At 46.3% G+C, this 23,296-nt stretch overlaps 1 protein-coding gene across 1 annotated transcript in view; it reads left to right on the top strand.

Annotated features, from left to right (window-relative positions):
* LOC144772081 (protein sel-1 homolog 3-like) overlaps positions 1–23,296 on the top strand; it is a 397,544-nt gene that overhangs the window by 146,694 nt on the left and 227,554 nt on the right. Inside the window, exons 4-5 of the mRNA XM_078656264.1 lie at positions 17,243–17,369; positions 20,369–20,490. Of these exons, the coding sequence (XP_078512390.1) occupies positions 17,243–17,369; positions 20,369–20,490 (249 nt within the window). The remainder of the gene's footprint in view (positions 1–17,242; positions 17,370–20,368; positions 20,491–23,296) is intronic.

The raw sequence follows: 23,296 nt of genomic DNA, 5'->3' as shown, positions 1-23,296 counted from the left end.
GGAACAGGGGTATTTATAGGGTTCAGGGCTAGGTTTGGGTTTTGGGGTACAGGGGTATTTTTAGGGTTTAAGGATAGATTTGGGTTTTGGGGTACAGGGTATATTTATAGGGTTAAGATGGGTTAGTGTTTAAGTGTGTTGGGGTATTTTAAGGAGTAAGGGGGGGTTATGATTATGGGGTGCAGGGGTATTTAAAGTGAGCAGGGTGGACACCCGGAGCTGGAATGTACAGAACCTGGGAAGAAAAAACAATGAAATATTGGGCACAACGCTGGCTTTTTTTCCCCGAAATCCCGCGCCCCACACACGCCCACTTCCCCAGCACATGCCCACAGCACACGATATGAGACATGGCATGAAGGGCGGAACATACCACACGCCCCCAGTGTTTGTCACGCCCCCAGCACACGCCCACAGCTCAACGCAGACACGCCCACAAGGGACTACTTTGCTGGCACGGTTCTTTTACCTTTTAAATATATATGGTGGGTGTCTGCATAGCCTATGTCCTTCTACTGCAACTGCCCTTTCCAACGCTGTATTGGGTGTTGTGATTGGTGCTGTGGTTCCTGAGATTACCCGCCTCAAAGGTTTGGGCTCTCTCTTTATTATATTAGTATAGATAAACACTACCATAACATCTATAAAAGAGAAACTTGTCATTTGAATGTAAGATTATTATTTAGCCTCCTTGAGGTTTTAAGTACTACTGGTGAAAATAGAAATTACGCCGGAGTAATCAAATTAATTTAGGTAATTCTGTTTTGCGCTTTAATGTGGAATTACCGATAATTACGCAATTACTCCTCCTCCTATAATTAAGAGTAATTGCTTGCTATTCATGTTCTGCTGCATTTAGCGCTATTTCTTAGCTCCAAATTGATCCTCGCGCACATTTTCAATGTAAGGGTGCTTTGTGCTAAATAAATAGCACTAAATGCCGGTAGTAAATTGAGGAATCCCAAGAGCTAATTTTGTGGGCCCGAGTGGCAGCTCATGCTTGCTATTACTGTTCTGTTTCATTTAGCGTGATTTCTTAGCGCAAAATACATCCTCACAATCACTTTGGGTGCCAGAGGGCATTTGTATGGTAAGAAATAACGCTAAACGGAGAATTACTGTTCTTATGTAATTCCAGAGTCATCACGCAGAATTCCTAGGCAAGTCTGCATGAATAGGCTATGTGGAATTATGCGAGTTATGCCCACCTCTAGTCCTAATAAAATCTTGCTTCAGACCAATTGAAATGAAAACCTTTCGAGGGATTAAGCGCACAAGGGTTCAGTTTAAGAGGTTTGGACAGGCAGTTGTTGAAAGGTGCACCCGTGCTTGTGGCCAAGAGGGGGCGTTTGTTCATACATTGTGGAATTGTCCAATCAATCAATCAATCACTCAATCAGTCATTTGTTAAGCGCACTACATACCCGCAAGGGTCTCAAGGCGCTGGGGGGGAGGGGAGGGGGGAGGTGGGAGGGTGTTCCAACAGCCGATCGAACAGCCAGGTCTTGAGTATTTTCCTCAAGGTCAGCAGGTTTTGTGTCTGTCGTAGGCTCAGTGGGAGGGTGTTCCATGTCTTGGCGGCAAGGTGGGAGAAGGATCTCCCGCCGGTGGTTGTTCTTCGGATGAGCGGGATGGTGGCGAGTGAGAGGTCGGCGGCGCGTAGCTGGCCATTGGGGGTGTAGAAGGAGAGCCGTCTGTTGAGGTAGGCTGGGCCGGTCTTGTCGAGTGCCTTGTGTGCGTGGATGAGGAGCTTAAATGATATCCTCTTGTTGACGGGGAGCCAGTGCAGGTTTCTCAGGTGGGGGGTGATGTGGCCGTGTCGTGGTACATCGAGGATCAGTCGTGCCGAGACATTTTGGATGCGTTGTAGTCGATTGATGAGCTTGGTCGGGGCTCCCGCATAGAGGGCGTTTCCGTAGTCGAGTCTGCTGCTGACAAGGGCCTGGGTGACTGTCTTTCTTGTATCTGTCGGGATCCATCTTTAGATCTTGCGGAGTATGCGGAGGGTGCTGAAACAGGAGGAGGATACGGTGTTGACTTGCTTGGTCATTGAGAGCGTTGAGTCGCGGATGATTCCCAGGTTGCGTGCTTGGTCGGTGGGGGTCGGGCTGCCACCAGTGCCTTTGGCCACCAGGAGTCGTCCCAGGCTGATGGGTTGGAGCTGAGGATGAGGACCTCCGTCTTGTCCGAGTTCAGCTTCAGACAGCTGATCTTCATCCAGTCGGCGACGGCCTTCATTCCTTCATGGAGGTTGGCTTTGGTGGTGATGGGGTCCTTGGTAAGGGAGAGGATCAGTTAAGTGTCGTCGGCGTAGGAGATTAAGTTGAGGTCGTGCTGTCGGGCGACGTGTGCGAGCGGGGCCATGTAAATGTTGAACAACGTCGGGCTGAGGGAGGATCCCTGGGGTACGCCGCAGATGATCTTGGAGGCTTTGGAACGGAATGGGGGAGGCGGACGCTCTGGGTTCTGCCGGAGAGGAAGGAGGTGGTCCAATCCAGAGCCTTGTCTCGGATCCCTGTGGCATGGAGGCATGCGCATAGTGTGAGGTGGCAGATGGTGTCGAAGGCGGCAGAGAGGTCTAGGAGGATGAGTGCTGCGGTCTCGCCGTTGTCCAGCAGCGTCCTGATGTCGTCGGTGGCGCCGATGAGGGCGGTATCAGTGCTGTGGTTGCTGCGGAACCCTGACTGGGATGGGTCCAGGATTCTGTTCTCTTCGAGGTATCGGGTTAGCTGTCTGTTAACGATTTTCTCGATGACCTTGGCCGGGAAGGGGAGCAGAGAAATGGGTCGGAAGTTCTTGAGGTCTCTTGGGTCTGCCTTGGGTTTTTTGAGTAGGGCGTTGATCTCGGCTTGTTTCCAGCTCTCTGGGAAGGTCACGGTCTCAAGGGAGAAATTGATGATGTTGCGTAGGTGGGGTGTGATGGTGCTGCTTGCTTTGTTGAAGACGTGGTGCGGGAATGGGTCTGACGGAGAGCTGAAGTGGATTGTGCTCATGGTCTTGATGGTGTCATCCACGCTCACGCTGGTCCAGGCTAGCAAGGGGACGTGGTTGATGGTGTGCGGAGGATCTGTTGTGATGCTGTTTGTTGGGGCTGTCTGGGTGTTGAAGCTGTCTTGGATGTCTGCTATCTTGCAGTGGAAGAAGGTGGCGAGGGAGTCTCACAGGGCTTGCGACGGCGGGATTTGGTTGGTGTTGGATCTGGGGTTGGAGAGTTCCTTCACGATGTGTGCGTTGTTGTCAAGGCGGTCTTTGAAGGAGGTCTTCTTGGCAGCCCTGATGAGGTGGTGGTGGTTGCGGACGGCATCCTTTTGTGCTGCGTGACAGTCCGGAGTTTGTTCACTGTGCCATTTCTTCTCTAGTTTCCGACAATCTTGCTTGGAATCTAGGAGTTCTAGGGTGAACCAGCTTGCCCTCTTGCTGGTGTCTTTGTATGGGGGGGTTCTTCAGTGGGACGAGGGTGTTGGCGAAGTCCTTGATCAAGCGTCTGCGGTTGTGGTCGGTGTTGGAGGGTTCGGTGAGTGGGCTGAGAGCGAGTTTGCATGCAATTGGTCTTCAGTGATTTTGCTCCAGCGGCTGCGGGGGATCTGTTGGGTGCGGTGGTGTGTGGTGGGTTTCTGGAAGGGGAAGTGGATGCAGCGGTGGTCGGTCCAGAGGAGTTCGGTTGTGTGGCTAACGGAGACGTGCGGGCTTGAGGAGAAGATGGGGTCGAGCGTATGGCCGGCGTAGTGGGTGGGCGTTGTGACGAGTTCCCTCAGTCCGAGGTTGGCGAGGTTGTCGATCAGGGTGGTGGAGTTGCGGTCGTTGTTGTTCTCAAGGTAAAGGTTCAGGTCTCCAAGGAGGATGTAGTCGGTGGAGGTCAGGGCGTGCGTGCTGATGAAGTCTGAGGGGTCGGTAGACGAGGGTGCCTCTGAGGGTGGAGTTGGGGTCTGTGCGGATCTGGAAATGCATGTGTTCGGTGGTGCTGAGCACGTCGTCGGTGCTAGTCGAGACCCTGATGCTGTTCTTGGGTCCAATTGTAGGAACATACTGAAAACTGATTAGCAAAGTTCATTGGTTCTCAGTACAGACTGGAGCCCTTGACTTTTCTAATAGTCTTCGGCCAGTCAATGCCACAAAGAGAAGTATGCTGACACAAGCCATGGGCATTTAATGCGTGTCTAATTTGTTTATAATTGGCAGCTTGTGACGCACACATTTTCCGAATATAAACAAATGACATCAGAACTCAACTTTAATAGGTTATTACAGTCGAGTTCTGATGTCTCAATGCCTGCTACCAAAGGCAGAAGCTGAGGGGAAAGGAAAGGAAAAGAAAGTCATGTCACAAAACATGATGAAAGCAGCCGTTTAAAGCAACAACAACGAGATGTTGCTTTTCTTTCTTCTGCTCTACATTGTCAAGCAAAAAGTAGGTATTTATGGCAACATGTTTATTTTTTGCATTCCTTTTGAAATTCCTAGTGAAATTATAGAAAAGTTTGAATCTTTCAGCATGTTTCTGCAGCACCTTTAAAAAAACTGAGTTCTATTCAACTGCTTCTAATATCTTTTTTCAACAACTAGCTAGCACCTTTTTTTGGTGTCTATAATTTTGCCCTAGTGATTCTATTTTTATTCCTCATGTTTGCAAAAATGCTCTCTGTTTCATATGATGGAACTACGCACCAAAGATGTATGTGGTTTGGGGGTATGGTGATGGTGTGACCATGTATTATTAGGGATAAAGTACCCTCTGCCGTACATGATAAGAATATTGCAGTATGACCTAGAGTTCCATAACCTTATAAAATAACTCAACTTCGGCCTCGTTTCTCTATGTGGCTGTAGCACTCCTTGTGACTTGTAATATCCTTATAATGTTCGGCTGGGGGTACTTTATTCCATATATAAAGCATCATACAAAGTGTTGAGAGATGTAAAACGTCAAGTACATGCAGGCTTCAAATTTAAAATATCACACATATGAATGCTGTTCACTTGTGAGCCATTATTTCTACATGTGGAACTCACCTTCATAAGTCCATCTGTCGATATGTTTGTTTCTGTGCCCATCTCTCTGTATCCCCCATCGGTGTTTGTAGGTCACAAGTGAGTGTAAATAGGCGTGCAAGAGCCCCTTCATTCTCAAAAAGTGTTCTCTTTGTCTAAGAGTGGCTGTAGGCACTTTGAATTCTCAAAGCATAGTCACTGGTCTGAATTGGCATGGAAGCTGGGAAAATACTGCCAGATTTCTTGAAACTTAAAGCAAGAGTAAACAAGTACATTCTGTTTGTGGATGCTGTGTTGTGGACTAAGCATATTGACATTACATTTCGAGTATAACTGGTAGCAGGTTACATCATGTTTTACAATAACGTCTGTGTCTTCTCTTTGTATCACCGTCAGAAATTAGATTTATTTATTTCATGTTGGTATTCAGCACAAATGCTGCCAGGTGGCTGCTTCAGGGCGCTTTCCAGGTCAGAGGAGGGATGATGCAACTTGTAGTAAAGTGTGATGGGAAGGCTGTGCACACACAGATTGTACTCTACCTTACCATTCTTAATCAGAAAACCCCTTGTATTGGTGCCGAAATGATTTGCCTCTTGAAAAGGATGAAACTAATGATTTTTTGTGTTTTCCAAAGTTTTGAACTTTTTTCCTAATCATTAATTTAATTCTTGGAGAGATAAGAAGAAACACATGTAGTCTGCACATATGTATGTATCTAAGGGCCAGATGTATCAAAGGGTTTTACCCATTCTGTGTCTATGGGAAAATGTGTTCATGCATATGGCCCTATCATGCAAAATCCAATGTTATTATGCAAAGTGGATGCACATCCCCTCTATAGCAGTGGGCATCTAATGCTGACTCACCCCTGTTTGCAGGACGTTTCTAGGTGTTCTATATTCATTTGCTTCAAATGAGAGTACACATGACAGAAACCACAACTCAGACTATCAGGTGAACAGCTTCCTCATGAGGAGAACGACAAGGGGCCTTGAAAAAGATGCAACTAATGTAAACTCTCAGACACTGAGCGAGTCACTTGTGAAACCTTACTTAGAGGTGGCAAACATGAGAATACGACTGAGGACATCATAAGCGACCAGGGTGAACAGGCCTGTATACAACATGGACACAACTTGTAAACAAGATGGCAGCTGATAAAACAACATGGGTTGTACTACTGAACATCGACCCCCAGAATATCAGGGTACAAGAATATTGAGGACAAACTATTGAGTGAGAACATATCAAAAGGTTAATGCATATAGGAAAGTATAAACTCCACATCAACATACATACCTATCTGTCAATATTTTGTCCTTGATGTTGTGTTCCATCGATACTGTGGTGTCGATAGTCAGGGTGCACCCCAACAGAACGACGTTAGCTGTTACGCTGGTTTTGAACCACATTTTATGTATGTTTCCTCATTACAAAACCCTGTTGTGCAAGGAAATTCCTTCCACAAAAATGTGAATTGTTTTTAGTTTAATTTTCAGCAAAACATGTTTAAAACATTTTAAGAATGTTTCACTTATCTTGCATATATAAACAACAGATGGGAGGACTGGGGGTGTTAAAAGGTACAGCATACAGGGCCCTAGACCATATCAAATCTATCCAACAAAGTATGCAGTTCCTAAGTAAAAGGAGATTTAGAAAGATTGGTCTGTATAACTCTATATATCCAAAGGTAGGAGCCAGAGTCTCCTCTTTTTGTAACTAGGGCCCTCACACACCCAGTAGGGTGTCATGTTTCATCATAGGGCTTGCTCCTCATAGGGCCAGTGTTGCATTGCTCAACCTGCACCCTAAAGTGGGCTCTTTATCAGAGATCTTTTTGTTCCCAAGCCGTCAATGTGAAGTGCAACTGTAGGGCCTTGAAGTGTAGATGAGTGTAAGTGTTTGGGAGTAGTGTGAAGATAAATTAAAAAAGAGGACGAGGTGGTTCTCGAAACAATTTTTAATCTGTGAGTCCACCTGTCAGATTAAAAACAGACTTAGCCTACCACCAACTTTATGATCTGTTGGTCGCTAATGTATTGAGGTCAACATGTTTCTTGCTGGGTTAGTCATGGAAGTCATCTATTAGCAATTCATCAGGACCAAAAATCTAAATTCTATCTACAAAGTGGTTGGCACCCAGGTTAATATGAGGGGTACACCATGCACTATGACAACCTAAATGTGAAGTACCTGTTGTTGTATCGACCCAGATTGGGTGGGTAAGAGATTACTTCAAATGCTGGCAGAGGGAATGCTAGATTATAGAGTCGGTTCTGTAGTGGCTCACTCGCTGGATGACCTACCCTCGCTTCGCCAGTTGGAAAAGTCAATCTTAGAATGTTTATTTTTGGTACTAATGAATTGGTAACATATTGTGCCACCACTAAAGTGACATTGAAACACATGACTTCAGGTCTGCCACCAGTAACCTGACTTGGCGCATAGAAAGCAATACGCTTTTTGATGTAGTTCGGGCCAACCGAGTGAAGGGCTTTGAACGCCAACGTGAGAATTTTAAACCTAATTCTTTTAGAAATAGGTAGCCAGTGCAACCTGTTTAAAAGCAGAGAAGCACTGTCTCTCCTTGGTAGGCCAAAAATGGCTCTAGCCGCCGAATTTTGGACAATCTGCAGTCTAGCCAGAAGATACTTGGGCAGACCTGCAAAAAGCGCGTTTGCATAATCTAGCCGTGACCCGACTAGCGCCTGGACTACAGTCTTACGATATTGCAGGGAAAACAGTGGAAGGAATTTCCTCAGCATTTTAAGAATGCCAAAGCATTTCCCTGCTAGTCCTGCAATATGGGGTCGGAAAGATAGATCTTCATCAAATACCACCCCCAGATTTTTCACTTGGGAGGATGACCTTTCGGGAGGGAACATGTCCTGGGGCCACCACGACTTCCAGCTCGGATCGGGAGCACAACCAAAGAAAAGCAACTCAGACTTATCCGAGTTGCATTTCAGGCTGTGCTGCCGAAACCACGCAAAGACTGCACTCAGACAGTCTTTGATCCTGCCGCCGTAAAAGACCTCACCTTTGCTGCACGTGAACAAGAGCTGGGTGTCATCAGCGTATGAGATGACCCGGGCCCCATAAGCCTCCGCTACCATCGCCAGAGGGGCCATATAGATGTTAAAAATGGTGGGGCTCAGGATGGACCCTTGAGGAACCCCAACCTCTAGCGATGGCATTTCCGCGGAGAACGGTGGAGCCCAGATCACCTGTCTGCGGCCCGATAAAAAGGATTGAAACCAATCCAACACCGTCCCCCGTAATCCGATTTCCCTGAGTCTTAAAAGGAGACCCTCGTGAGGGACGGTGTCGAAAGCCGCCGACAAGTCCAACATGACCAACATCGCCTTTCCCCCTCGATCGAGCGTCTCCCTGATGGCGTCGGTCACTTCCACAAGGGCTGTCTCCGTGCTATAATTAGCACGGAAACCCGATTGAGAGTCATGGAGAACGTTGTTATTCTCAATAAAGGTGGTAAGTGTATACTGAACATGCTTCTCAACCACCTTCGCCAGAGCAGGGAGGAGGGAGATCGGTCTGTAGTTAGCCAGCAGCAAAGGATCTAACAGAGGTTTTTTGATCAGCGGCCGAATAAGTGCGTGTTTCCATTCTCTGGGCACCACTCCCGAGCTCAAAGACAGATTGAGCAGGGGGTTCAGCAAGCTGTTTACTGCCGATGCCACCCTGCCCAAACACCTTGCAGGACAGGCATCCAGGGGTGAGCCAGATTGGAGCCGAGACAGTAGCTCCATCGACGTTCCACAGGACATCGGTGGAAAGACCGATAGTATGGGTCTGGGCTCTGCCTCTAAGGAGAGTTCCAGGCTCAGTGTACGACCTAAAACGTCCGCGTCCGTGGCAGAATCCACTGGAAGGAAAGAATCCTGAATGGCTTTAATTTTTGTGACAAAAAAGTCAGCCAGCTGTCCTATCCACTCTTCTGTATGAGAGTGTGAGAGGGCACCAGCGGCAGGATCAACAAACTCTTTAACAATCCTGAAAAGTTCCCTACTCGTGTTGTCCGCCCGGTCTATTCTATGCTCCAAATATTCCTTTTTAGCTTCGGAGATGTATTTGTGGTACTGTTTTATGGCATCACGGTATTTTAATTTCTCCACAGAGTCGTATTTACGACGCCAGAGTCTTTCCGCCTTTTTTGCAGTCTTGGCGCATTACCCGCAGTGTAGAGGTAAACCAAGGGGCGGAATCATGACAGGGGGCTATTCTAGTTAACTTCCCTGGAGCTAGCTCCTCAAATCTTGCTTGCAGCCATTCCTGAAACAAAATCAGATCTGCCTCAAGGTTCCCTATATATTTGCACGGGTGTTGGCGAAGGGCGTCCGATAGCATATCTGCTGTCACTCGATGAAACGCTCTGGACTGATGAGACACATCCTTCTGGGTTCTATGGCTGGTCCTAACCTCATATGGGAAGGCAAAATTTATTATAAAATGATCAGACCAGAGAACTGGGATCGGTAAGGACACCTCTAACGGCACCGTAGGAAAAATTAAAAGTGACATTGAAACACATGACTTCAGGTCTGCCACCAGTAACCTGACTTGCTGGGTTTAAACTGCAAATTCAACATGTAAAAGTGACTCAATTTGACAGGCCTAAACTCTCTTAAATATCAATGTCACCCCTGAGTGGGGCTTAATGCCAAATAAAACAAGGTGCATGGTATTTAAAAGTATAACATGTAAAAACAAGTATAATGTAAAACATGTCCTTACAGTGACAACGCACCAAGAGCTATTTTCACTGTAGCAGGTTTAGCTGATGAAGTAGGATTTATAGTAAATATTTTACATAAGGTACTTTTAAAAAGTCACCTTTAACCTTTAGAAGTCCATTTGCATGAGCTTCAAACTGTCACCCAGAAGCTGAATAGCTCCTTGGTGAGTTGGGAACTGGCTTCCAAAGCTGAAACGAAGGGCTGTAGTGTGGAGAGATGGGTTCTTCCTCTGACCTGATGATCGTCTGCACTGTTCCCAGGAACTTAATTAACCTCAAAGGATGCCTACCATGTCACTGGCAGATGTAGCTCACACCTGGGCCTGCCTCCCTTTTGTCTTTATTGCCAGCCAGATTTAATCCCAGTGGGAGAGGAGCTCATTTCCCTGGCCACACTTCTAGGGTGGACATAAGAGCTCTGCACAGGGGAAGAAATATTCTGCCATGTTGGAATTAGGTAAAGAGGGGAAGTCGGGCACACTGGAACTGTTGCAAAAGTAGATATTGTTCCCCCCAGGAACTTTTTTCTTATTGGTTAGCGAGGGACCGGCAGTCATTCCTAGGCACAGGCTGGTGCCAGGCATAAATGTGGCACTCCTGGCCACCCTCTTCAGAACACTCCTGAAACCGTGGAAGACAGAAGAAGGACTGCACCTGCTGTTGATACAGAAGAAGGACTGCACCTGCTGTTGATACCTGTGAGGCTCAGCTGACCAGTTTCAACTGAACCTGCCTTGCATCCAACTGGTGGATTCTTTTGGAGTGAGTCATGATCCCTGAGTACTGTTCCTGAAGTCCCTGAAACCCTTGGCTGGTAGCCTAACCCTAAAAACTGGGATTTAGAACGTTTTTTACGGAATTTATGCTGGAGAACTGATGTAAGACGCGGACCAACCTGCCACCCAATCCACCGAGGATGCATCGCTGGTGGGCCTGACTTCACTGCAGCTCCTGCAACATTCTTTTCTACAGCAACAAATCCGATTCAGGTATCCCAAAGCCGATTAGCATACAACAATGTTGATCTTCAGTCTTGCCCTGTTGAGAAAATCCAACTTCCAGAAAAGATTCTTATTCGGAAGGTAGAAATCTTCACTAGGCCGATGCCAAGCAGCATCCAATAGACGTTGATGACTTCCTGGCACGCACTCCAAACCGTTCCCACTTGGAAAATTCAATCCTATTGATTGACGGCATCATCGAGACCACCTACTTCGTCAAGCTGTCATTGATGGGTAGATACAGGAGTTCCCCAAGGGTCGACTTTGAGTCCCCTGCTTTTTGATGTCTATCTGACCCCTCTTGTCTGCTTGGCTGAGAGCTTGGGTGCGAAAATTATGGCTTACGCCGATGACACCCAACTTCTTTTCACTTGGGACAAAAACGACCCCTGTACAGATGGTGTCCGACGGTGCTTGTCCTCAGTATTTGCCTGGCTTGCCCAGGCATGCCTTAAATGTAATGAGGACAAGTCTGAGATATTGCTGTACGGACACTTTCCGATGGACTTTAAGGAATCCATTTGGCCGAATGGACTGCCTTGCCCCATCGGGGACTGCGGGGCTGCCAAGAACCTAGGGATCTGGTTCGGAGCTGACCTATGCTTCCGAGAACAAATCACGCGCCTGGCGGGAACGTGCTTTGGGACTTTAACCACTCTCCAGAAGTGTTTTCCCCTTCTTCCCCAAGAGGCGAAAGAAACAGTAGCCGGAGCACTTATTCTATCGCGTCTGGACTACGCCAATGCCCTCTATATAGGTGCACCGGACTTTTTGCTTCATAAATTGCAGGTGGTCCAGAACGCGGCAGTAAGGCTCCTTTTTAACATTCCCAGGAGACTCAGCGTACGCAAGCAGCTCTTAGAGTTACATTGGCTCCCTGTTGCTCTTAGAGTACGTTTTAAGATTCTGACTCTGGCTTTCAAAGCCCTTCATGGCCCATGTCCAGCCTACCTAAGGGTTAGATTTGCCTTTTACCATCCTTCTCGCCAACTGCGATCTGCCACCCTGAGACATCTGGTCCTCCCTAGATTTAAGAGAGCTCGTCTAGGGGGACAATCTTTGACGATCAGAGCTGCTCAGCTGTGGAACAATCTTCCTGATGCTCTCAGGCATACGACAAATCTCTCATATTTTTACCTTTTAACTGACACTGTAATCCTCTCTCGCGCCAGGGCAGTCTCGACTAACAGTGCGCGCTACAAGTAATCATATAACATAACATAACATAACATGATCTGTCTACAGATCCTGTCCGCAGCCTTGCCTCATTGAACACGCTACCGTCTTCAAAATATTTTAAAGCAGAAAGTAACTCTTTGAATGGGACCAACCTAGTCCTCGTATACAATCCGCTTTCCATTACGTTCAGTCTCAAACCTTAACATTGTGCCGGTCTAGTGAGATCAGTTGCTTGCGGTTGGTGCTTTGCGCTTTTTGGTGCTATTTTTATCAAAAGCATCAAAAATTTGCATCTCCAGTTCCGCCTTTTGGATTTTTGTCATTTTGTTAATGAAAGTATTCTCTATTTTCATAAATTGGAGTGGAATTTTTATTGTGTTTCCTCTTTTTAACAGTTTTGGTACTACTAAATGCTTCACACATTTTTTTAAGTTAAGCCTGTCTGCTCTGTAACATAGCTACCAGGGTTTGATCTTGGCTTTAAATTACTTTAACCTTTACTGCACCAACCAAGAATTGTGACATTATTACTTGTCGTGTACTACCATCCACCCTGACTAATAATTCCCTTTCTCACACCTTATAAGCAACCTTTGCAAATCTATATTGTATGTGCACTGTTTCTTAGACAATCTACATAGAGAATAGAATTATCCCCTTTGTTTGGCCCCATACTTTGCACAAAAAGGGGTATTATCTCAGAGACCTATCCTTCAAACTTGAACGAGGTAGTCAAAATAGAATTTTATATCTGTCACTAAAGAGAAAAGTCCAATCTCTCTCACAAGTCAACCAAATGAAGCACAGAAATACCCATAGCCCTAGTTATGGCTCGGTTTGACTATTGTCCCATAAATATGGTCTGTTCAAAAACTCCTTAGTAGAGTTCAACTTGTTTGAAACCATGCAGCAAAACTACAAGTTAATGTCAGAAAATGGAAACATGTCAGGCTAACTTTGAAAGCTCGTATTGACCTCTAGTGGACTCATGTCGTGGATCATGTCTAAGGGCCTTATTATGTTATGTTATGTTATGTTAAGGCTGTACTTTTAGAGCCCACGGCTACCCCAGGGGTTGTCCCGGCGCTTTGGCAAAGGGGGCCTGAAGTCCAGAAAACACAGAGACAGAGACGCTACCGTCACGTTGATTACACGGAAAAGAGCATGGTCTTCAGCTCTTTCCTAAAAGCTAGAAGGCTGTTAGCTTTGCGGAGGGAGAGAGGGAGTTCATTCCAAAGGCACGCTGCCATATATTGGAAGGACCGTCCTCCCATCCGAACTCGTTTGACAGTGGGCACCTCCACTTTAGCCAAATCGGCTGACCGCAGCAACCTCCGTGGCGCATAGAAAGCAATACGCTTTTTGATGTAGTTCGGGCCAACCGAGTGAAGGGCTTTGAACGCCAACGTGAGAATTTTAAACCTAATTCTTTTAGAAATAGGTAGCCAGTGCAACCTGTTTAAAAGCAGAGAAGCACTGTCTCTCCTTGGTAGGCCAAAAATGGCTCTAGCCGCCGAATTTTGGACAATCTGCAGTCTAGCCAGAAGATACTTGGGCAGACCTGCAAAAAGCGCGTTTGCATAATCTAGCCGTGACCCGACTAGCGCCTGGACTACAGTCTTACGATATTGCAGGGAAAACAGTGGAAGGAATTTCCTCAGCATTTTAAGAATGCCAAAGCATTTCCCTGCTAGTCCTGCAATATGGGGTCGGAAAGATAGATCTTCATCAAATACCACCCCCAGATTTTTCACTTGGGAGGATGACCTTTCGGGAGGGAACATGTCCTGGGGCCACCACGACTTCCAGCTCGGATCGGGAGCACAACCAAAGAAAAGCAACTCAGACTTATCCGAGTTGCATTTCAGGCTGTGCTGCCGAAACCACGCAAAGACTGCACTCAGACAGTCTTTGATCCTGCCGCCGTCAAAGACCTCACCTTTGCTGCACGTGAACAAGAGCTGGGTGTCATCAGCGTATGAGATGACCCGGGCCCCATAAGCCTCCGCTACCATCGCCAGAGGGGCCATATAGATGTTAAAAATGGTGGGGCTCAGGATGGACCCTTGAGGAACCCCAACCTCTAGCGATGGCATTTCCGCGGAGAACGGTGGAGCCCAGATCACCTGTCTGCGGCCCGATAAAAAGGATTGAAACCAATCCAACACCGTCCCCCGTAATCCGATTTCCCTGAGTCTTAAAAGGAGACCCTCGTGAGGGACGGTGTCGAAAGCCGCCGACAAGTCCAACATGACCAACATCGCCTTTCCCCCTCGATCGAGCGTCTCCCTGATGGCGTCGGTCACTTCCACAAGGGCTGTCTCCGTGCTATAATTAGCACGGAAACCCGATTGAGAGTCATGGAGAACGTTGTTATTCTCAATAAAGGTGGTAAGTGTATACTGAACATGCTTCTCAACCACCTTCGCCAGAGCAGGGAGGAGGGAGATCGGTCTGTAGTTAGCCAGCAGCAAAGGATCTAACAGAGGTTTTTTGATCAGCGGCCGAATAAGTGCGTGTTTCCATTCTCTGGGCACCACTCCCGAGCTCAAAGACAGATTGAGCAGGGGGTTCAGCAAGCTGTTTACTGCCGATGCCACCCTGCCCAAACACCTTGCAGGACAGGCATCCAGGGGTGAGCCAGATTGGAGCCGAGACAGTAGCTCCATCGACGTTCCACAGGACATCGGTGGAAAGACCGATAGTATGGGTCTGGGCTCTGCCTCTAAGGAGAGTTCCAGGCTCAGTGTACGACCTAAAACGTCCGCGTCCGTGGCAGAATCCACTGGAAGGAAAGAATCCTGAATGGCTTTAATTTTTGTGACAAAAAAGTCAGCCAGCTGTCCTATCCACTCTTCTGTATGAGAGTGTGAGAGGGCACCAGCGGCAGGATCAACAAACTCTTTAACAATCCTGAAAAGTTCCCTACTCGTGTTGTCCGCCCGGTCTATTCTATGCTCCAAATATTCCTTTTTAGCTTCGGAGATGTATTTGTGGTACTGTTTTATGGCATCACGGTATTTTAATTTCTCCACAGAGTCGTATTTACGACGCCAGAGTCTTTCCGCCTTTTTTGCAGTCTTGGCGCATTACCCGCAGTGTAGAGGTAAACCAAGGGGCGGAATCATGACAGGGGGCTATTCTAGTTAACTTCCCTGGAGCTAGCTCCTCAAATCTTGCTTGCAGCCATTCCTGAAACAAAATCAGATCTGCCTCAAGGTTCCCTATATATTTGCACGGGTGTTGGCGAAGGGCGTCCGATAGCATATCTGCTGTCACTCGATGAAACGCTCTGGACTGATGAGACACATCCTTCTGGGTTCTATGGCTGGTCCTAACCTCATATGGGAAGGCAAAATTTATTATAAAATGATCAGACCAGAGAACTGGGATCGGTAAGGACACCTCTAACGGCACCGTAGGAAAAATTAAATCTAACGTGTGGCCTTTGACGTGGGTAGGACTATCAATAAAAGAGGCAAGGCCCAACAGTGCAGTAATATCCCGCAGCTTGGAAGCGTCAGCGTCCAATATCGAATCCATATGTAAGTTTAGATCGCCCAACAACATACAGTGAGCTGACCGCATGCAGGGTACAGAGAGGGCCGCCTGCAAATCTTCGAAAAAGGAACCAATGGGCCCCGGTGGTCTACAAACAAGAAGCCCCGTGCATGTCTGAGAGGCAGAAAGACTAAGTGAAAAGCCTAACGCTTCACATCCTGCGATGTTCTCCACCGGGAAAGAGGAGCACCCCAAAGCCTTATCCACTATTAGGGCCATTATGACTTTGGTGGTCTCGGAGCGGGTCGCCACGCTCCCGCTCTGATCTAAGACCGCCAAAGCCATTAAAGACCGCCCGCCAGAGTATAACTTATTTTTACTCTGGCGGCCGGTTCTTTGGCCGTCCCACTGCAATGCCCTTGAAAAAGGCACCGCAATGGGAGCATCAAAGGCCATTCATGCAGGGCATGGACTGTTAAGGCCATGCCTTGCAGGACCTGGGGGTGCATGCACACCATATGCGCCCTGCATGCACCCCATGGCACAGAGGCCCTACAGGGGCCCCTTCCTTTCCACACAGCCACACTTTTCATGGAGGTTGCACGGCCATGAAAAGTGTGGCGGTGAGGAAACTCAATTTTTTTTTTATTTACAGTTGTGCTAGTGTTGTCCAGTGGCTGAATGCCGAAGGAGGGATTCCGACATGTTTAACATTGTAGTATTCCTGTGGCTTTTGGATGTATGCTAGCATCACACACCTGATGTGTTTTAGCTAATGGTTTACACCTGCATACCACACTATCAAGCACGCTCCATCTCAGACAATGATCCTTTGCCATTACCCTGCAGCAGAACATTATTCCTCAGCACTTTTTCAGTGAAGTCATGTGTTTTGCTGGCCTTTTCTGTTTCCTGTTCATTTTGTTTTATTTTTTATTTATTATCTTGTGGTTTATTAAATTCATGTAAGATATTTTTTTCACAGGGACCTAACACCCTGCCTCGTCACCCTGGCTGCGCTGAGCGATGAGACCATTGACCTCTTACACAGCATCTCTGCAGACCAGTCTGCGATAATAAATGGCATCCAGGGCCTTATTTGCCAAATGCAACAAATGGTTACATTTCTGGATGCCATTCACACTTCAATGTCTGGCATGCAGAGATTGCTTGCCAGAATAGCAGCCTCCTCACTCACCCCAGCCTCCCAAACAGCCCAACCTTCTGCCCCAACTCAGGACCCTTCCTGAACCCCAATGCAACCTCCCACTCCAGCCCCAAGTACACTAACCTTTTTGCATGCAACCACTCCAACAGGCATAATAATAAAGTAACCCAATGTTATCCTTTAGTAGAGGTAGATCTTACAGTATTGAAAAATGCATTTAGGTGTTTTTCACTACCAGGACATGTAAAACTTAAAAACACATGTTCTGCTTTTTTAATACACTGCACCCTGCCATATGAACTGTTTAGGGCCTACTCTACAGATGTCTAAAATGTATTCAAAAGGAATGTTTAGGCCACTTTTAGTGAATGGCACATTGAGGTGTGCTGACCACTACTAGCATTTAGTTAACAGGCCCTAGCTACCTGTGGTACCATATATGATGAACTATAAGTACATTAAATGTACCAGCTGTAAGGCAATTATCCCAGGTTTTAGGGGAGTGAGCACAAACACTTTAGCACTGGCTAGCAGTGGTAAAGTGCATAGAGTCTTAAAGCTAATAAAACCAAATTTCAGCAAACTAGAGGTGATAAGGGCACATGGATTAACTTGGCCTCTTTTCTCCTTCTCTACCTGCAGAAGTGGGTCAGCTGCTGACATTCCTTTATGCCAGCAGTGGAGAGAATTATGGAATCGTGAGAACGTTTGGACCGTACAACAACCAGGTGCTTGAGGCCAAGCGAAAAAGCATCACTACCTCTGTCCAGTATGTCATGCATGCCTCTAACTAGCTTTGTGTGGAAGTTCTTCATTGCTGAATGTAAACAGATAACTAGCCACTGAACAAGATTAGAAGCCTCTTGGCCACCAGCTAAAGGTCTGCCACATGAGTGCTGGTCTATCATGGGAGCAAAGGTTTCCTCACAAAGAGGCTTTACCCACCATGGGCGCGCCAACTTTGGTGGCTAAACATTGGTAGAAAATCCAACACTGTTGACAGAAAGTCTTTGATTTTCATTTATATTTCCCATAAATGACAAAACATTGCAAGGGCCAGTACAGTAATAGCTCTTCTCACTCTAGATAGGATCATATTGATTTGTTCATATTGCTATGATTCATACACAATTTTAGTAGCACATATATTATAATTCAGCAATAGTCTTTGTCATTCACATAGTCTTGTAATAATGAGGGCACACTTTGTTATCCTTTAGAATATATTGTTATCAAGTGTTACTACATGAGGACCAAGATTTTGTTAATCTGCTGTAGGGACCATCAGTCATCTTTAGGCCTGGACCTTTGAGGATCACTTTACCACAGGTTGGTTTCTAAGTGTTCATTAACTAAGATAGCTCATTAAGATAACTGATGATCTCCAAACCCAACCTCAACACCTGGCAAGTTCTCTTTTGCAATCAGTCGGGAAAGAGCTGCAAATTTACTTAAGTCAGTCGGGAGTGCTTTTACTGACCCTATTAGAGCTCTTTTAGGGCCCAGTGATACAACTGTTTTCATCATTATGAACCTCACACCATTATAATAACTTCACACCAGTATTAATATATAAGGGGCAGATGCAAGATGTAGGAAAACCGCCTCTGCAGATTTGTATCTTTTACATCTAGATCCTTCCTTTCTCCTCATTTCTGTTTTACATTTTATTTTAAAATGTTTTTATCAAGCTTAATGTGCTGTGTTAAATTCTGTTGAAATGTATCCCTCTGCATCTGTTGTTGAGAGATAATTCCCCAGTGAAAGGACCACAGAATTTGCAGTCACCTGCCAAGACTGGGCCGTGAAAATCTAAGTATCACTTGTCTCTAGAAGATCATGTGGTTATCTGTGTCATCAGCATTATAAAGATGCAATACCATGCTCTTCGTATTTGGGAGGCCAGTGGATGCGACAAAGATTTAAAGGATAGAGGTTCTTGGAGGAATTTGGGGAATTTGTACTTGCATGCAACTTGCAGTCTATAATACATGAAAGTATCAAGTGGGGTATGATCAGGTCAGTTGGAGATACCTTGAGCTTGATTCAAGACCCCATCCGGGTAGAGATCACGGTAAACAGCCATAACAACGCGGGCATTACCCCGCGCTGCTATTACAACGCTGCTTTTACAACGCAAGTCGTTACAACGACTTGCGCTGGAGGGCGCTGTTGGATAGGGAATAGTTTAATTGTCTATTCCAACACCTTCCCTACTGTAACGTGGGCTGGAGTTGGAATAGAAAATTAAACTATTCCACTATCCAGCGCTTACAGCGCAAGTCGTTGTAACGACTTGCGTTGTAAAAACAGCATTGTAATGGCACGCGGGGTAAAAGCCCGCGTTGTGATGCCATACAACCGAGATCACTAGTGTTGTCAGTAAAGATGGGAACTGAACATCCCACTCAAAGTATGAGTTTACTATAAGTACCACATGATAGGTTCCCTGTATCAGACACAGTAGGGTCACAATTTTAGCCTTTTCCTGAAAGGCATGAAGGCCAGCACAATGGTGATAGGCCAGTCTCCCTCTTAACTGGCAGAGTCACGCTGGCGGAGCCCAGGGTGGGAATGGAGATGGGTCCAATGGCAGCGTTTCCCTCGCCTAAGGCGCCACAAATAAGTCTGTAGTGCCACCAGAGTGTGTTTTTGTCTGTCTTGCTCTCGATAAAACTCTGATGAGGAAAATGAAGTCCCGGTCCCCAAAAAAGAGTGCCGGTGGGCCCAATTTAGCTCTGTCCAGAAGTGATCCTTAAGACATAAGGGTGCAATGTTAGTAGAGGGATTGACAACCAAGAAAACATCTATTTTAGATGAATATCATTTCAGTAAATTAAATATAGCAAAGGCTTTGAATGTTTTAGTATACAGAGTCGATATTATGCCTTTGCACCAAGATACAAAGTTAATTACATTATTTTTGGGTGATCAGAGGTGGCAGCCTAAAAAGCGCTTGGAAAATGGTAAATCTTTGAAAGAGTATTGCTTGTTCTATTTGGGTGCCTTCTAGACTCAGTTTTACTGTCTTCTTATGTGGGAGACCCTTGTATTCCTGGGGCCTCATTTATGAGGCCTTGCGTCAGTTTTGCGCTTCTGATGCGTCACTTTTTGTGACACATCGGCGGCGTAAAACATGCCTCCTGTTGCGCACTATTTACAAAGTGACGCATCTAAGCAGATGCGTCACTTTGTAAACCCCTGCGCTACATTATACCTGCATCAGGTATAATGTATGCAGAGGGGGCATTCCCCCGCAAAAAGCCTCGTAATAGTGACGCAGTGAAATCTATGAGATTTCACTGCGTCACTTTTAGGACGCTGTTGCGTCAAAATCTTGCGCCTGCCTCACAGCAGGCGTAAGACTGTTACAAGCCCTTTCACATGGGGCTTACCCCATGTGTAAGGACGCATTGCTGTAGTTGCGTCACTTTTGCGACACACTCCAGCAATGCGTGACTTTTGCGCTTACAGATACATCAGAAATACTGACGTATCTGTAACTCCTTGCGACATGGTGAGTCATACTGTAAATATGACGCATCAATCATGTCGCAAGGAGTGCGCACTGAGAAGTGACGCATCGCTGCTTTCACGCAGCGATGCGTCATTTCTCATCTATGAGGCCCCTGGTATTACAAGTTATTGACAACCAAAGCTTCACTCAGTTCCTCCTGAAGTATGGTATTTCTGTGCATGGTGTGTGGTCTTTGACACAACTCACTTTATTTGTGCTAATTTTGCCTTTCTCCTCTTGTCTCGCGATAGCTGTACCTTTACCACCTGGGTGTACCTAACACTCTACTGTCCCCTTGAGTACTGTGGGGTTCTGTACCATCTAGATCTGCAGAACAACTACGCCTCTCCAGCTTTGCTCTTGACGAACACAGGTAAGGTACCCAGGTGTCTTAGCACTAAGGTACACTGTAGAGGTATACTAGAGGAACTGTACAAAAATCAGAGTTGCCTCAAGGAAAATGAAAGAGAGGTCTAGGTGGTGATAACTAAGACGGAGTACTTCAACTACCAGCTCTTTCTTTATTGGCCCAAACATTTTGGTCTAGATGTATCAAGCCTTTTGCGATTCGCAAAAGGCTTTTTTGCATTTTTGGGAATGTATTAAAAAACCGCTAAATAAGGAATCGCAATAATTTGCGATTCCTTATTTTTCTTAAGCATTTAAGGAATTGCAAATTTTGCGATACTTGTAGTTGGTGGTAATTTGCGATTTCATTTAAAAATGCCCTATTTGGAATTTGTGAAGGTGGCATGTGACGCAGATCCATGCCCATAGGGCATGTATGTGCGCCATATGCACACACATGTAAATTTCAGGGGTGCAGCAGGGTGTCTTTGAGACACCCCTGCACCCTTGAAATTATTCTCCTGGCCCATAAGAATGCATGGGTAATTATTCCTTATTTGCGAATTCGCAAAGTGCGAATTCGCAAATAAGGAAGACTAAGAAATCGCTAAAAAATTGCGATTATTTACATACATTCCATTTTGCGAATTCTAAATAGCGATTCCTTAAAAATCGCTATTAAGAAATCGCAAAATGGAATTTTGATACATCTACCCCTTTGACTGTTGAGTTTTGCATAGCACTGTTCACACAAAAAGAACTCCAATCCTGATTGGTAACATTAACACACAAAAAATGAAGCATTAGGAACAATGGTAGGTCGCTTGCTTAAATAAATGCAGTTTCCTCCTTTTACTTGTGTCATCAACTTTCCCATAGACTAAAATCCAGATGAAACCAACTAGCCCCATGAATTTGACCAGAGATTTTTTAAATGTACATTAAAGAATCTAGCTTCCTTGTCAACACATATTGCAAGTGAAAGAAGAGCTAAATTTTGCGACAAAGAAGCAAGCATGCAGTTGCTTCTAGAAAGCTTCTCTGGCTCCCTTGAAAAAGACAGAACATTCTTTTTTAGAAGCATAAGACTGGGGGCATATGTATGAACGGAATTTTTAGTCGTAAACGCTGCCAATCGCAAAAAAGCAGCGTTTGCGACAAAAAAATCGGAAAACAGGATGTGTTAGGAAAATCGCATTGCAAAATTAAGGAATCGCAAAATTTGTGATTCCTTAATTTTGCGTAAGCATTTAAGGAATCAAATTGCGATTCCTTAAATACTATGCAACACGCACTCAAGTTTTGCGATTTCTCCTTAAGAAATCGCAAATTGCCACCAACTTCAAGTTGGTGGTAATTTGCGATTTCTTTCACAAAAGCACTTTTTGGCATTTGTGAAGGTGCCATGTGGTGCACATACATGTGCCATATGCACACACATGTTCATTTCAGGGGTGCATCAGGGCAAATTATTCTCAATTTGCGATTCTCAAATTGTGAATCGCAAATTGAGAATGACTTCCCATTCATTCCTATGGGCCTCCTGGCCCTTAGAAATGAATGGGAAAGTATTCCTTAATTGCGATTTCGCAATTTGCTAATCGCAATTAAGGAATACTTAGAAATCGCAAAAAAATTGTGATTTTTTTACATACATCCCATTTTGCAATTCTCAAATAGTGATTCTCAAAAAATCGCTATTTGAGAATCGCAAACAGGGATTTTCATACATATGCCCCTGGGAGAAAAACAAGATTCTGGAATAGAATCAGTGAGGAAGGAAGTGGAATTACAGCCACTTCAACATGATCTCACCTTAAAAAAAGTTGGCTCTGGCATAATTCAGATTAGGAAGGCTGGGATGGTGACGTGGTTCCCTAAATTGACGCACCCTTCCTGGTCCATTGGCTGGAACATCTTGAAACCTGGCAAACCCTTGTGGGTGTAGCTCCACCTCGCTCTGGGGAGGGTTGAGGTTCTAACAGCTGGCAGACACCACTGGCCTGCAGGGACTAGCCTCCAATGGAGAGATTATGTGAGCTGTGCGGCCCACAGGAGCTTCAGACTCCTCCCTGGCCCGATGCCAACCTAGCCCGGGTAGGGAAGGAGGCCCTGCCCGGTGCCTGGAGCCCTGGCTTCCCAGGCGACATCCTTGACTACACTCGGTTCTCATGGGGGCCTACGGGAGCTGTTCAGACTTCAGAATTCCCAGACACCACCTCAGGTCTGATGCCCCCCCACCACCCCTGGGCCCTGGTAGGGAATGTGGCCATGCCTGTTGCCTGGATCCCTGGCTTTGCAGGTGAAAGCCATGGATTAGGCCACCTCTCACGTGGGATTGACAGAGTTGTTCAGCCCTCAGGACCCCCAGACTCCTCCCCGGTCCAATGCCATCCTGGCCCCTGTAATGAAGATGGCTCTGTCGGGTAGCCTGGAGACCTGGCTTCCCAGGAGGAAGCCATGGATTTTCCTGCCTCTCACAGTGGATTACAAGTGCTGATCAACCTGCAGGAGCCCCCGACTCTCCCCAGTCCGAGGTCTCCCTAGCTCGGGTAGGGAAGGCCAGCCTGCCTGGTGCCTTGAGCCCTGACTTCCCAGGCAAAAGTCATGGCTTTGCCCACCTCTCACAAGAGATTATGGAACTGTTTAACCCACAGGAACCCCAGACTCCTCCCCGGTCCAATGCCATCCTGGCCCAGATACGTAAGGCGATGCTGCCCAAAGTCTGGATCCCTGGCTTCCCAGGCAACAGTCATGGCTTCGCTCACCTCTCACGAGAGATTACGGGAACTGTTTAGCCCGCAGGAGCCCTAGACTCTTCCCAGTCCGGC

This window comes from Lissotriton helveticus, chromosome 8 (assembly GCF_964261635.1).
Source record: "Lissotriton helveticus chromosome 8, aLisHel1.1, whole genome shotgun sequence".
NCBI classification, from domain to species: Eukaryota; Metazoa; Chordata; class Amphibia; order Caudata; family Salamandridae; genus Lissotriton; species Lissotriton helveticus.
This window is presented reverse-complemented; position numbering and strand designations above follow the sequence as displayed.